Source organism: Oncorhynchus kisutch, linkage group LG3 (genome assembly GCF_002021735.2).
Source record: "Oncorhynchus kisutch isolate 150728-3 linkage group LG3, Okis_V2, whole genome shotgun sequence".
NCBI classification, from domain to species: Eukaryota; Metazoa; Chordata; class Actinopteri; order Salmoniformes; family Salmonidae; genus Oncorhynchus; species Oncorhynchus kisutch.
This window is the reverse complement of record NC_034176.2, coordinates 36,461,660-36,477,220: the sequence shown is the minus strand read 5'-3', so window position 1 is coordinate 36,477,220 and position 15,561 is coordinate 36,461,660. Positions and strand designations below refer to the sequence as shown.

The following is a 15,561-nucleotide window of genomic DNA, read 5'->3' as shown; positions in this document are numbered from 1 at the left end:
CCACTGCTCCTGCCATCTCTGCAACATCACGGTCCATATCAGGCTTTTTACCTCTGCCTTGCTCATTGAAACTACAACATCGCCACTTCTAAGTGCTTGTTTAGCCAGTACATCAACTGCCTCGTTCCCCTCCACCCCCACATGGGCTGGGACCCAAGTAAATCTGATCTGTATATCCATCTGTCTAATCCTGCCATGGGCTTGTAGCACCTCACAAAGCAGGTCTTGTCTGCTACATGATCTAAAGGACTGTAGATTCATTAACACTGCACATGAATCAGAGCAAATAACTTCTGGCTGGACTTCCTCCACCCACTGCAAGGCCAAGAGTGTGTCCATCAGCTCCACTGTATATACAGCCAGATGATCTATAATACATGTCCTTACTTCCACCCCACATTCCTGCAATACAAATGCTGACCCAGTACTTCCTGTCCTTGGATCTTTTGAACCATCTGTGTAAATGGCCACAAAATCCTGATACACAGTATCCAGATGTCTTTTAAACAAACCAGATGGATCAACACCGTCCCTATCTTTCTGTAGTCTCTCCAAGACAGGTGTGGCATATCAGGATGCTGATTAAACAGCATGATCATTGCACAGCTGCACGTTGTGCTGCGGACAATAAAAGGCCACTCTAAAATGTGCCATTTTTTCACACAACACAATACCACAGATGTCAAGTTTTGAAGGAGCGTGCAATTGGCATGCTGACTGCAGGAATGTCCACCAGAGCTGTTGCCAGAGAATTGAATGTTAATTTCTCTACCATAAACAGAGTTGGGTAGGTTACTTTCTAAATGTAATCTGTCCAAAATTCTCATCAGTAACTCAACTTTTTGATTAGCCAAACTCAGTAATGTAATCTGATTACATTCAGTTATTAAGAAGCATTAGAAGACAAAAAATGTATGTTACCAATTGAACGTCATCTTTTGCAGGATAAATCAGTGTTAAAGTTTACATAGCTGGACATATATTGATGTATAGCTTTACATTAATATATCATTTATAAGTCCAAAAATGGATCAGTAACTACAGATTTCCCCTTTAAGTCTATAAAAAGTGTGCGAGTTTGAGCCTGTGTCCATTAGGCCTATTGATATTTATTTTTTTATCAGCATGAATTAGATTGAACAATAAAAGCCCCACTTTTATTCCATAGGCTTGGATCCACACTATACGGCTGTTGGAAGAGTGCATTTTTCACTGAATGTCCACTGATTTCAAAAACAATGATTGATAGGCAGCTTAAACTTCTTGAATTCAAACATTATTGGGTTCAAATACACATTTAGATTTGTGAACAGCCATCCACAACCACAATCCGTAAGGCACAAATAGCTAAATGAGAGTAGCAGTGTGATTCACATCAATGCGCTATGTAGATATCAATAATAAGTGATATCCATATCGCTGTAGACTACAGTCGTGGCCAAAAGTTTTGAGAATGACACAAATATTAATTTCCACAAATTTTGCTGCTTCAGTGTCTCTAGATATTTTTGTCAGATGTTACTATGGAATACTGAAGTATAATTACAAGCATTTCATAAGGGCTTTTTATTGACAATTACATGACGTTGATGCAAAGAGTCAATATTTGCAGTGTTGACCCTTCTTTTTCAAGACCTCTACAATCCGCCCTGGCATGCTGTCAATTAACTTCTGGGCCACATCCTGACTGATGGCAGCCCATTCTTGTCAGAATTTGTGGGTTTTTGTTTGTCCACCCGCCTCTTGAGGATTGACCACAAGGATAGGATTAAGGTCTGGGGAGTTTCCTGGCCATGGACCCAAAATATCGATGTTTTGTTCCCCGAGCCACTTAGTCAACTTTTGCCTTATGGCAAGGTGCTCCATCATGCTGGAAAAGGCATTGTTCGTCACCAAACTGTTCCTGGATGGTTGGGAGAAGTTGCTCTCGGAGGATGTGTTGGTACCATTCTTTATTCATGGCTGTGTTCTTAGGCAAAATTGTGAGTGAGCCCACTCCCTTGGCTGAGAAGCAACCCCACACATGAATGGTCTCAGGATGCTTTACTGTTGGCATGACACAGGACTGATGGTAGCGCTCACCTTGTCTTCTCTGGAAAAAAGCTTGTCCGGATGCCCCAAACAATCGGAAAGGGGATTCATCAGAGAAAACGACTTGACCCCAGTCCTCAGCAGTCCAATCCCTGTACCTTTTGCAGAATATCAGTCTGTCCCTGATGTTTTTCCTGGAGAGAAGTGGCTTCTTTGCTGTCCTTCTTGATACCAGGCCATCCTCCAAGTCGTTGCCTCACTGTGCGTGCAGATGCACTCACACCTGCCTGCTGCCATTCCTGAGCAAGCTCTGTACTGGTGGTGCCCCGATCCCGCAGCTGAATCAACTTTAGGAGACGGTTCTGGCGCTTGCTGGACTTTCTTGGGCGCTCTGAAGCCTTCTTCACAATTGAACCGCTCTCCTTGAAGTTCATGATGATCCGATAAATGTTTTTTTAGGTACAATCTTACTGGCAGCAATATCCTTGACTGTGAAGCCCTTTTTGTGCAAAGCAATGACGGCAATGATGGTTGACAGAGGAAGAACAATGATTCCAAGCACCACTCTCCTTTTGAAGCTTCCAGTCTGTTATTCGAACTCAATCAGCATGACAGAGTGATCTCCAGCCTTGTCCTCGTCAACACTCACACCTGTGTTAACAAGAGAATCACTAACATGTCAGCTGGTCCTTTTGTGGCAGGGCTGAAATGCAGTGGCAATGTTTTTTGGGGGATTCAGTTAATTTGCATGGCAAACATTCTGGACTATATGCAAATTGCCATCATACAAACTGAGGCAGCAGACTTTGTTAAAATTAATATTTGTGTCATTCCCAAAACTTTTGGCCACGACTGTACACCACTGCTGTCATCCTTACCTCCAAACCTTTATTCACATTGGATAATCTTTGGATGCTGACAGCAGTCACACCATTGGAAGACAGCTTGGATTGTAGCCTACAAAAGCCTATTCCTGCTCTTTTCCCACGATTCATCAAACATATTTGGTGTGTCATCATAGTGGTCAGGCTTACTCAGGTGGGTTTGCTGGTAAAGTAACGGATCAGTTACCATTTGTTTTGTAATCTGTTACTTCCCAACCGACAATAAACCACCTCCAACGTCGTTTTAGAGAATTTGGAAGTACGTCCGACCGGCCTCAACTGCAGACCACACGTTACCACGCCAGCCCAGGACTTCCACATCCAGCTTCTTCACCTGCAGGATTGTCTGAGACCAGCCAACTGGACATTGAGTATTTCTGTCTGTAATAAATCCTTTTGTGGGGAAAAACTCATTCTGATTGGCTCAGTCATGTGAAATTCATAGATTAGGGCCTAACTGACTGATTACCTTATATGAACTGTAACTCAGTAAAATCATTGAAATTGTTGTATGTTGCGTTTATTTTTGTTCGGTATATATGAGCCAGCTACACATAGCAAACAAGAATTGAAATCAATTTCTGGTTAAAGTGAGAAAATCACTGCCAAGGAGCCGCAATTATTAAAAGTCTGAACAATGGATCAAAAAAATTACATGACAACATACATGGCTCAACATAATTTATTTTTGTTTTATGTTAAAATGTACAGAGTTCTTTGAAAGTACTTGCTAAGAAAGAAAAACAAATAAATGGAAATACATACAGGGACAAAGTAGAGAGACAGAGGCAGCAGGGCACTATCAACCATCGCTATGCACCCAGCCAGCCTCACCTCTATCTTGTACTCTCTTAGCTCACAATGCACCATGTACAATTACAAAGGATACAAAAAGGGAAGCGATATAAACAGACAAATATACTGAGCTCATTTTTACATGCCTCTTAAAACGCAAGGAAGTCGTCCTATACACACACACACAAAAAAAAATTTGAAACAAAAGAACGGCTAAGTGGCCTTCAGATATGTTTCTTCCTTTTGTTTTAAAATAGCATTAATATACTACACAAAGATAGAAAACTCTAGAGATGAGATGGAATGGAGAGGTTAAAAGGCATCTTAAATTCACTAAAAGTGAGAATTTTTTTTGTTTTGAATTTCTTAATAATATTACCTCAAGAGTCGAGCTAAAAAATGTAGTTTTTTTTTCCTGAAACAGAAGTGAAAAAAATGACAGTACCAATGTCAGAATATTTATTTTTTATATTATAGAAAAAACATTCTCTACAATAGGTTTTCTAAAGTCAAAAAGAGTCAGCTTGTGTCATAAAAGAAAGCTGCCCAGTCTGATAAAGTTCAGAGAAATTAAAAAAAACAAAAAAACAAATAATATATGAAAACGTCAGGTCTGTAAGAAAAGTATCTTCATTTTGACTTTGAATACTGGAACATTGAGATAACTGGGTCAATTCCTCCACCACCCGTCCCATCCTAACACAGTGACCATCCAGATGTCGGTGTGTGTGGGGGGGCAAGGCGTACACAATGCACAGTATTTGGCATTGGCCACCTCTCCGTATGTCGATGGTCCATAGAGCGCAGACATCTCTATTAATCAATGGAAGTGCACTGCAGACTTGCACAGATTGACTCCTTTTAACAGAAAACAGTGTTCAGAGAGGATGCCTTGACCTCGGTTTGTGGGTTACTAACACTTGAATGAAGTGGCTCAGCTAATTTCCAACAGCTGGTTTTCCTTAAAGCAGTGAGTTACTCCACCTGGCAGACCTCATCTCTTTCCCTGGAAGGTCAACTGCATGGGGATGACAGACACACCATCAAATGGGTAAAAAAGCCTAATAATAGCCTTCTGTAGAGTGTGACCAACATTATTTATTTTTTAAAATAAAATGTAAGTGCTGCAATTTCTTCTGCCTGCCACTGAGGGGAGACTAGCTGGCTCGCTGACTGACTGTGAATCGACAGGAAGTAGCAGAATATTTACATCTAAACATTCCAGAACGAACAGCTACAGCATCCTGGGTGGAGTGGTGCCCCCCCAGATACACACCCTCCTACCAGGAAGACAGACTCCTGACACTGTTGTGACACTTAGGACCCATGAATCTCAACTCTAAGACTGAAGTGCCCCGGCTCACCAAGTGGCAATGGAGAGGGGTGTGTGTGAGTGTGAGAGTGAGAGCGAGAGAGTGTGTGTGTGAGTGAGAGAGTGAGAGCGAGAGAGTGTGTGTGTGTGTGTCGGCGCTAGAGGGTGTACCACCATTTCAGTATGCCTTACTTCAAGACCAAAGCATAGAGAGGTTGGACTGCACGCAAGTTGTTTTCAACGCTTGTCAAAATAAAAACAATGAAAGTATTCAAATATATTGAAAGAAAAGTCCATCTACAATTATAATCAGTCTCTTTTTTTCCAAGTTAAGGCTTCCTATGTCAATTACAATATTGTGTGCATGGTTTAATATATTTAGTTAACCTCTCAGTTTTGACAATGTAAGGTCCTCCAAAGTCCATGTTTCAGCCCATCTTCTTCCTCCTCCTCCTCCTCCACTCTCCTCCCAGTAAACAGTGGAGCCTTCCGTTAGCGTAGAAACTGTGCCAGAGAGGAGCGTGTCGTGTAGGTCTGACTAGACTAGTGCAGTCTGCCAGACAGTACCAGAGGTCCAGTTACACGTTATGTATCGTGCCAGCATACTCCCTACACAGCCAGCTTGGGGGTGGGGGATGAATCCAACTGAATAGAACAAAATTACACATACAAAACATTGAAAATAGTCTCCCCTTGCTCTCCCCTTATGCTCGCTCTGGCTTTGGAGAGGGTGGATTCAACACCAAGTAATACAGTAAAGAGGCGACAGCAGAGTCCCTCCCTACATCAGAGTGCCAGGTCGGAGAGTGTCCCCCCCCATCTCTTGAGAGCTGCAGCGTTGCTGTGGGGTTCTCTACTCATCTGCTCATGTAAGGCGACTGTTTGGGGACGCCAGCGTAACTGTGGTGGGTGGGGCCCGTGTACATCATGTTGCCGTGGTGATTGGGCTGCATAGGCTGCTGCGGGTACCCCTGCCCCCCCATCATGCCCATCTGCATTTGCATGGGGTACTGGGCGGGCTGGTTCATGTAAGGGGGGTTCCCATGGTAACCGCTGTTCATCATAGGCTGTGGCATGCGGTAGCCGGCCGACATGGCGTTCAGCTGGTTCATGTTCATGGTGTTGTAGCCGGCCGGCGTGGGCATGAGGTTGGGCATCATACTGCGCTGCACGGACAGGGTACGGGGCGAGCCTTGCATGGCCACGGACCCAGAGCTGCGGCCGTACAGCTGCTGCTGGTGCGGGGAGGGAGCGGGGGCCAGCTGGGCCTTGGAGCGGATGGCGATGTGGCCCTTCACTGTGGCCATCTGGCCCTGCAGCCTCTGGGTGTGGGGCGGGGGAGGCAGGCCGATGTTGCCTGTGGGCATGTTGCACTGCAGCTGCAGGGAGCCCAGGTTCATGGAACCAGAGCTCATTTGTGGAGGGGGGCTCATGGTGGCCTGGCCCTGGGTTAAGGGAGGGTGTGGGGAGGGGGAGAGCTGGGCCAGACCGGGGTTAGACAGAGAAACACTGGTGGCGTATGACGTGACAGAGGCCGAGTGCGAGTAGGGCATGGCGTGGGGGTCCATGATGGTGTTGGTGAGCTGCTGCAGCTTAGCCAGGCTGAACGTGGCCGAGGGCTGGGGGTAACCCCCTGCACCAAAGTCCTGGCCCATCCGCTCGTAGAGGCTGCGGCCCCCACCCTGGGAGGCACTCTCAGGGATCTCCATGATCATTGGTGTGGAGCCAAAGCCGTTCCCCATACTGCACTGGGATAGGGGCTGCTGCTGCTGGGGCGTGTGGGGGTTTGGAGGGGCCGAGGGCTGGGGGTTGGGAGCCTGCTGCTGCTGCTGAGAGGGCTGCTGCACTTTTTTCTGGGACTGCTGGCTGGCGCTGGGCGGCCTCTCGTTCACAAAACTCTGAGGGGACTTGATGCCTTGGTGGGTGTTAGCAGACGGCGGACGGGGTGGCAGCGGAGGCTGAGACACACTGTTGTTGCCACCCATGTTGGCTCCCGGACCATTATTGGGCCCTGGCCCGGTCTGTTGGATGAGGCTGCAGCTGCCCATGGCGAGCTGTGATGTCACGGCGCCGCTGGGAGACGTGAGGCCGGGCGCCGGGACAAAGGAGCAGCTGTTGCCCTGTGAGGAGGGCGTGGCCGAGTTAGAGGAAGAGCCCGCCGCCGACGAGGTCGAGGCGACCGCATGGTTACCGCTGTTGTTCCCTCCCCCGCTGCCCATGGTGGAATCGTAGCTGCTGGGATTGTCATAGTTCTCTGTGGTGCTCTCGATGCTACCCAGGTCACTGAATCCACTGTCCACCACCTGCTGGGAGTGGTCCGACACCGACGGCACGTCCATCATGGGACTGGTCTCCATGTTCTGCAGGGACGGGGCTGAGAGAGAGCTGGGGTGCTCAGGGGTGATCTGGGTGTACACCCCTCCCCCTGTTCCCCCAGTAGGGCCTGGCGTGCCCTCTCTCTGCTGCCCCAGCCCAGACTCCATCACCCCTCCTGGGGTCACGCCTGCTGGGCTGTTGACGGAGCGGACTGATTGGCTGGGTAAAGGGGTCATGGGCGGGTTGGTATGGGGTAGGGGGCTGCTGTGTTGGGAGGCTCCACACTCCTCCACCAAAGCCAGGTGGGTAGCCTCCTCCTCTGTCTCCCCGGCGTGGCTGTAGCTCTGCAGGGTGCGGCAGGCGGCCAGCGTCTCTTCACAGTCCTGGTAGGCTCCGTGGGAGACCCCGTGGCTCTCTGGCTCCTCGTCCTGGGCCTCTCCCTGGGTCAGAGACTGGACCGCCTGCACCGTCTCCAGGTCCAGCTCGTTGTTGTGGTGGTGCTGGCCGTGGTGGGACCCGTGGTGGTGGGTCAGCTCCTCCTTGAAGGAGTCGGGGTGCTGGTGGGGGTGTGGGTGCTGGGGCTCCATCAGCACCGTGACAGCCTTGTCCTCGGGGTGCAGCGGCTGCTGCTCTAGGGGCTCGGAGGGGACTGAGATGGCTGTCACAGTCTCCACCGCCGCAGCTGCCGCTGCTGACTCCTCTGCCTCTCGCCGTCGCCTCCTCTCGTCCTGTGCTGCGTCCAGCGGCCGGCACTTCACCTCCTGCAGCTCCTCCTCCGCCTCTTCGTCGTCCTCCTCTTCGTCCTCCTCCTCTTGCTTGCTGACATAGGCGTCTCTGGCCTGCACGCTTCCCTGCATGTCTAAAAAACCTTCCGCACCCTGGGGTTCCTCTTTGACGGGCGGAGAGCAGGCGGGGGAGGCAGGCTCTTCCTCCTCCTCAGAGTCCTGGCTCTTCCTCTTCTTGCTGTTGCTCTTGTCCTCCAGGTGTCCGTCTCCTTCGTCGTCTGCATCATGGTCTTCGCTGCGTCTGCTCCCCGAGCCTGGCATTGCCACGGTCCTCCTGCTGCTGCTGCCCAGGCTCGCACACTCCTCGTCCTCCCTCTCCTCGTCTTCCTCATCCTCCCTGTCAGCCATGTCTCTGTTCTTGTCTGGCCTGCTGGGCTGGGAGGCACTGGGGCCTCCGGTAGAAGACGGGGAGAGCAGGGAGCGGGTCGGTGGATGGCTCGGTTTGTCCTCTACCCAGCCCCTCTCTGTCTCCTCCTCCTCCTCCTCCTCCTCCTCCTCTGGCTCCGAGACAGGGAGCGGCTTAGGGACGGGTTGTTGTAGCAGGGATGGGTTTTTGGGCGGTCGCCCCCGCCTCTTGGGGATCTTCTGCTCCACGGGCTTGGGGGGGTAGTCGTCCTCTTCATCAGAGTCTTTGTCTTTGCGTTTGTCATTGTCGGTAGCTGCAGCTCTGGAGGACCTCTTGCAGGCTCGGTCCTCTAGCTGCTGCCCCCCTCCCAGACCCAGCCTCGGTCTCTCTGCCTCCTGCCTCTTGGCCTCCTCCTGGGCCCGCTGTAGGTACCAGCTCTGGGGCTTGCGGCCCGGCTTCATCTTGATCTTGGGGGGCGGAGGGTCGCCCGAGGTGGTCAGACTGGTGTCCCCTGCGTTCTGGTTGGCCCCGCTGCCAGGTGGTCTGCTCGGCCATTTCCTCAAGTGCAGGGGCTTGCGGGGCTTGCCCTTGGGCCAGCCTTTCTTCTTCTTGACGGGGGACTCTGGGGTGTCTGCGGAGGCCGTGGGCTCTGGGTTCCGTAGGGAGGCAACTGACTTCAGAACAGGAGTGGGTTCTATACGAGAACAGAGGGGGAGAGATATCCATTGTTACACATACAGATTTACTCAAGCAAGTACTGTATATCAATGCCTAGCTACTGTACACCTATACATTGCTACATACAGTGGGGCAAAAAAGTATTTAGTCAGCCACCAATTGTGCAAGTTCTCCTACTTAAAAAGATGAGGCCTGTAATTTTCATCATTGGTACACTTCAACTATGACAGACAAAATGAGAAAAAAAAATCCAGAAAATCACATTGTAGAATGAATTTATTTGCAAATTATGGTGGAAAATAAGTATTTGGTCAATAACAAAAGTTTATCTCAATACTTTGTTATATACCCTTTGTTGGCAATGACAGAAGTCAAACGTTTTCTGTAAGTCTTCACAAGGTTTTCACACACTGTTGCTGGTATTTTGGCCCATTCCTACATGCAGATCTCCTCTAGAGCAGTGATGTTTTGGGGCTGTTGCTGGGCAACACGGACTTTCAACTCCCTCCAAAGACTTTCTATGGGGTTGAGATCTGGAGACTGGCTAGGCCACTCCAGGACCTTGAAATGCTTCTTACGAAGCCACTCCTTCGTTGCCCGGGCGGTGTGTTTGGGATCATTGTCATGCTGAAAGACCCAGCCACGTTTCATCTTCAATGCCCTTGCTGATGGAAGGAGGTTTTCACTCAAAATCTCACGATACATGGCCCCATTCATTCTTTCCTTTACACGGATCAGTTGTCCTGGTCCCTTTGCAGAAAAACAGCCCCAGAGCATGATGTTTCAAGCCCCATGCTTCACAGTAGGTATGGTGTTATTTGGATGCAACTCAGCATTCTTTGTCCTCCAAACACGACGAGTTGAGTTTTTACCAAAAAGTTACATTTTGGTTTCATCTGACCATATGACATTCTCCCAATCTTCTTCTGGATCATCCAAATGCTCTCTAGCAAACTTCAGACAGGCCTGGACATGTACTGGCTTAAGCAGGGGGACACGTCTGGCACTGCAGGATTTGAGTCCCTGGCGGCGGAGTATGTTACTGATGGTAGGCTTTGTTACTTTGGTCCCAGCTCTCTGCAGGTCATTCACTAGGTCCCCCCGTGTGGTTCTGGGATTTTTGCTCACCGTTCTTGTGATCATTTTGACCCCACGGGGTGAGATCTTGCGTGGAGCCCCAGATCGAGGGAGATTATCAGTGGTCTTGTATGTCTTCCATTTCCTAATAATTGCTCCCACAGTTGATTTCTTCAAACCAAGCTGCTTACCTATTGCGGATTCAGTCTTCCCAGCCTGGTGCAGAACTACAATTTTGTTGCTGGTGTCCTTTGACAGCTCTTTGGTCTTGGCCATAGTGGAGTGTGACTGTTTGAGGTTGTGGACAGGTGTCTTTTATACTGATAACAAGTTCAAACAGGTGCCATTAATACAGGTAACGAGTGGAGGACAGAGGAGCCTCTTAAAGAAGAAGTTACAGGTCTGTGAGAGCCAGAAATCTTGCTTGTTTGTAGGTGACCAAATACTTATTTTCCACCATAATTTGCAAATAAATTCATTAAAAATCCTACAATGTGATTTTCTGGATTTTTTTCCCCCTCATTTTGTCTGTCATAGTTGAAGTGTACCTATGATGAAAATTACAGGCCTCTCTCATTTTTTTAAGTGGGAGAACTTGCACAATTGGTGGCTGACTAAATACTTTTTTGCCCAACTGTAAATAACTGCTCTGTTAGCCCTGTGGACTCACCGTCCTCCTCAGACTCTGTGAGGCTGGCTCGTCGGCCCCGCTTGGCCGTAGGGTCCGTGTGTCGGAGGGCGGAGCGGCCCGGGGGGTAGCGCCTCAGGGGGGTCTCCTCCTCCAGCCGGGGCATTGGCCTCTCAGAGTCAGAGTCCACGAAGGGCTCATCTAGCACCTCGGTGGTCTCGGAGATGGTCTCGGTCACCACGCTGCTATGGGCGTGGCTGTGGCTGCGCTGACGCATGCGCCTCTTCCTCAACGGTTTCTGGGGAGACATGGAATAGCTATTGAAAACAGTAAAACGTTGCAAGCAGAAAGTGTGAATTTCTTATTTTGGAGGAGGTCAACACATATGTCACTAATGTTTCTTTCGAGGTCACAACGTTCTTATCATTTGGAGTGACCTATATCAAGCAGTTCAGCAGATCCAGTCTTTCCATTCACCTTGCATTTGAGCCCCAGGGTGGGTTTTGTGAGGATGGGTGGGGAGTGATCCCCCGTCTCCACGTCATCGTCGCCATCCTCTTCCTCGCTGCTTTCACTGAAGCAGCTCCGTCTGACCGGCGACAGGTCGCTGAGCCTGGGTGACAGGGGCAACTGGGGCAAGGCCTCCCCGGGCCCCTCACTCAGCCTGCGCTTGGGGCCCTTCTTCCTTGGAGGTCGCCCTCTGCTGCGTGGGGGTGGGACAACAGATTGCCTGCCAAGCATCTCTAGGGGCCTGATGGTGCCTGTAGAATCCGCCTGCTGCCTGTCTGAGGAGAAGAGGGAGGGTGGGCTGCTGCCGAATGTGGGGCTGGCATTAGTGCCCTCAGTTCTGTCCTCCTCCTCCTCCTCATCATCATCCTGCACTTCCACCCGGCTCTTTGGGGGTCGTCCCGGGCCCGGCCGCCTCTCGGCCCGCGGCCCATCCTTCACCTTGCCCCAGGGCCAGTTCTTGGGCGGGCGGCCCCTGCCCCGGCGCTCTCCGTTGGCGGGGGGAAGGGGGCGGTGGTCGGGGATGGGCAAAGGGCAGCGGACTGGGGAGGAGGCTGGAGAGCTTTGGCTAGCGGGGAACCCCGGGAAGCACTTTCTCTCCTCTTCTTCCTCGCCTCCTCGGATGAGCCAGGAGAACGGAGACACCTTGTGGCTAGGCTTGATCTGTTTCAAAATATCAAATGAACTCCATCATTTACCACCCTAATACACACAATATTGTAATTTATTTTAGACCCTGAAGCGTCATTATCCTCACCTCCTTGCAGGTGTCCTCCTCTCCCTCTTCCTCCTCCTCCTCTCCCTCCGACACCACAGTGTTGGTGATGATGACGGGGGTCCAGCGGAGAGAGTCAGGGTCCACCTCTAGCAGCCGGGGCCTGGCGGTGAGACGAACCATGTGGGTGGACACCAGTTTCTCCTTGCGCACCAGGACTAGCCTACAGCACAGGGGGACAGAGACAGGGGAGGTCAAGGTGTTGTTCAGACAGATGGGTAAAACCCCACAGGGAGGGAAGAACCACTCTGAACAAATAACTCCCAAACAGACACGTGTTCCATGCTGTAGAATAGTCTCGTCAGCTTTCAAATGGCCTTGGTAGTTAGCATGTCGTTGCTCATTTCTGCGTCGTTGAATTTGTGACGGCATCGTGGTTACGCCATTGACGGTGCGAGCGCATGTCTCACCGCTCCCCTCTCTGCTCCAGCATGTTGAGGTGGTGCAGCGTGGCGGTGATGTCCTGGGGGCAGATGCCCGTGATCTTGCTGAGGCGTCGGATGGTGAGCTGGCGGTCGCGGACCTCATGGAGACACTCCAGCACCACGCTGCGCCAATAGGCCGTGTAGGACAGCCGTCCCAAGTCTGACAGGGGCTTCTCTGGGGAGCCAGGCTGGCCCTCCCGCTTGGACAGCAGGTAGCCTGGAGGGGAGAGGAGAGAGAGACAGGAGCGGGCGGAGAACAAGGTTCATTTTTAAAAATCAGTCGGCGGTGCATACGATTCAGTCAGACCGTGTGAAATAAATTCATGCTACCTTTTCTACCACTACTTGCCCTGTTACTACATGATAGTGGTCCAGCTTTTCCTTCTAAACCATCCAATTCAACCAGCTAAGCAGAGTAGGAAGGGGCCAATGCGGTTTTGATTATTCAGCTCAACAAGGAATTGGACCGGACGTTATTCATTACAGGCACTTTGAGTCAGATTCCAACATATTGCTAGTTCAATTGAATGGGATTGACTGCTATTCCGATGGCATTGACCAAGAACTCTACAGCAGCTTAGAACCTCTGGTTCGGCATCAGAGAGGTCTGGGGAGCGGAGGTAAGCGCCTAGCTGAGAGCCTGAGTGGAGCTCCTTACTGAAGTCGATGAGGAAGCGGCCGTAGCCCTTGCGCTGGTACTGGGGAAGAATCATGATGCAGGACACGTTGTACTTCTGTTGACAGTGTTTCTCCTGGAGAGGAGAGAGAGAGGTAGAGAGAGTAGGCATGGAAACACACTCAGAGCAAGCCTGTGCTAGTACATACAGCAGGAGTCTTGTGTGTGTGAGCATGGTAAGATAATTGCTGTGTTGCTGAGCACCTGCATCCGTAGACAGACAGACAGGGGGGTGAGACAGCATCAAAGCAGCGGTGGTTTCTCTGCATACAGAGGGATTCACCGGAGTAGAAGGAAGGTGCGTCTAGACCAGGGTTCCCCGGAGAGCTACCGTCCAATTGGTTATCACCAATCTAGCACAGCTGATTCTAATAATTAGCTGGTTGATAAACTGAAAAATCAGGTCAGTTACATTGGGTTGGAGCAAAAAACCTACAGGAGGGTAGATCTCCAGGAACAGGGTTGGAGAGCCCTGGTGTAGACACCGACCTAAAGACACATTGTCGTTGAATTTGTGATGGCGTCATGATTTTGACTGTGTGTGCGTGTCTCACCGCGGCGGTGATGTCCTGGGAGCAGCGCAATAGTGTGTGTGTGTGTGTGTGTGTACTAAGATAATTGCTGTGTTTTGGCAGGCAGCCTATGTGAATAAGAGCCCCTACATCCATACAGACACGGGGGACACAGAGAAAGTGTCAAAGCAGCCGTGGTCATTGCTCTGCACACAGGGATTCACCAGAGTTAAACGAAGGTGCACCTAAACAGTGATCTACAGGCAGTTTGGGCTTTTCCACTCGGAACGGTTAAGGTTAGGATTTTTGGGATGGTAAGCTGGTCCTAGATCTGTACCTAAAGAAACTTGTGGGTTCACCCTGTTGTGTTTCCTAGTGTTTCCTAATGTACAACTTCCTCCAGGACTGATGCAAGAGGTGGAGTTCGCCCCATTAGTTTGCGCTACATAAATCAATGTTTTTTTCCCTGTGATCGAATAAACATTGCATCTCGGCCCCTTTTCAATGCAGCAAAATGAAGTTGGATTTTGTTTTAGGCAGAGCCAGAGCGCAGGGAGTAGAATTCTATTGACGGGGGCTAGTCCACGAGAGGTCTTTCAAGCACCCACAAGTGAATACGCTTTTCAGATCAGCGCAGCGCGAGTGCACAATTGTTGCTATTCTTTGCAAGTCTGCGCGTTATAAAGCCCAGTTATAGATAAGTATAGGTCAGTAATGGAGAGTTACTGCTTCCTACAAGAGCACAAAACGTGTCGGCCACATTTCAAGCCGTCTATGAAAAGCCGGTCAGGCCAACAAAAAAGAAAAGTTTGTGTCTTAATTAAAGGGGCAGTGTTGTATTTTGAGACTGGCTTGAATATGCAAATAAGCCAATAGGCAAAGGGTAGCTTACGTTGCCTAATTCTCTGTCTGGTAACAGTTACATTTTGTTGAATGGTTTTTTGCGTCATTCAATAAAATGCCATTTACAGTCATCTAACAAAATCATTCATCAATGTCAAGCCCTTCATAATATACACACTTTTTAAAAAGTCTCACGCAATGTAGGCCCGCATTGACCACCGCATATAGGCTACATGGAGAAATCAAGAGCTACAGTATTTCCCTGTGAAAATGTTATGGGTTTTGCTCCTTTGGTTTTATTGGTAGGCCAGTCTGATAGTCCTACATTATGCTCAAATAGCCAATTGGCTACTGTCTAAAACTGTAAGGGTACAGCCTCAGTGTTCACTGTATAAACGCGCGCCGGGAAGTTACGCAAAAAAAAACGTTTCCGCTCACAAGACCTCAAATTTGCTCATTGACCCCCAAGAAATTTGACGGAACGTTGCTTAATTAAGTGTGTATATAAATCTGCATTTATTTGGTGGTTAGACGTACCTTGGAGAAATAGCCCACCAGGTGGCAGCCCTTGCTGTCGTTCTGTGTGAGAACGTAAAAGAGGAAGGGCTCCACGTCGTAGTACAGTGTCTTGTGGTCCAGGAACAGCTTGGCCAACAGACACAGGTTCTGACAGTAGATTGTGCTCATGTTCCCATCCACCTGAGACCACACACACACAAACATGAATGAAATGAAAACCTATATTTCCTAGAAGGGAATTTGATTTGCACATCATGAGCACAGACAGCAACCACCAATCTGACAAAGACAATTATTCACAATTGACTACAATGACCCAAGGTCAAAAGGGCAGTCTTCACTGCACCATTCAGCCTGTTTCCAAACCGCAACGTCAGTAACTCTGAGACACTCATGGGATACGGGAGGGGAGTCGATTGCTTTTATAGCCTCAGACAATGATGCCAACGATG

At 49.6% G+C, this 15,561-nt stretch overlaps 1 protein-coding gene across 4 annotated transcripts in view; it reads right to left on the bottom strand.

Annotated features, from left to right (window-relative positions):
• Positions 1 to 3,581: 3,581 nt before the first annotated feature.
• Positions 3,582 to 15,561, bottom strand: part of LOC109881951 (histone acetyltransferase KAT6A-like) — a 37,396-nt gene continuing 25,416 nt past the window's right edge. For 3 of the 4 annotated variants that reach the window (XM_020474052.2, XM_031805251.1, XM_031805254.1), the window contains exons 11-17: positions 15,128 to 15,289; positions 13,218 to 13,311; positions 12,545 to 12,776; positions 12,117 to 12,297; positions 11,330 to 12,022; positions 10,895 to 11,150; positions 3,582 to 9,163 (exon numbers count right to left, since the gene is read on the bottom strand). In XM_020474052.2, coding sequence (XP_020329641.1) covers positions 5,880 to 9,163; positions 10,895 to 11,150; positions 11,330 to 12,022; positions 12,117 to 12,297; positions 12,545 to 12,776; positions 13,218 to 13,311; positions 15,128 to 15,289 — 4,902 coding nt within the window. In that variant the 3' untranslated portion in view covers positions 3,582 to 5,879. The remainder of the gene's footprint in view (positions 9,164 to 10,894; positions 11,151 to 11,329; positions 12,023 to 12,116; positions 12,298 to 12,544; positions 12,777 to 13,217; positions 13,312 to 15,127; positions 15,290 to 15,561) is intronic. The other variant, XR_004205520.1, reaches the window with a different exon arrangement.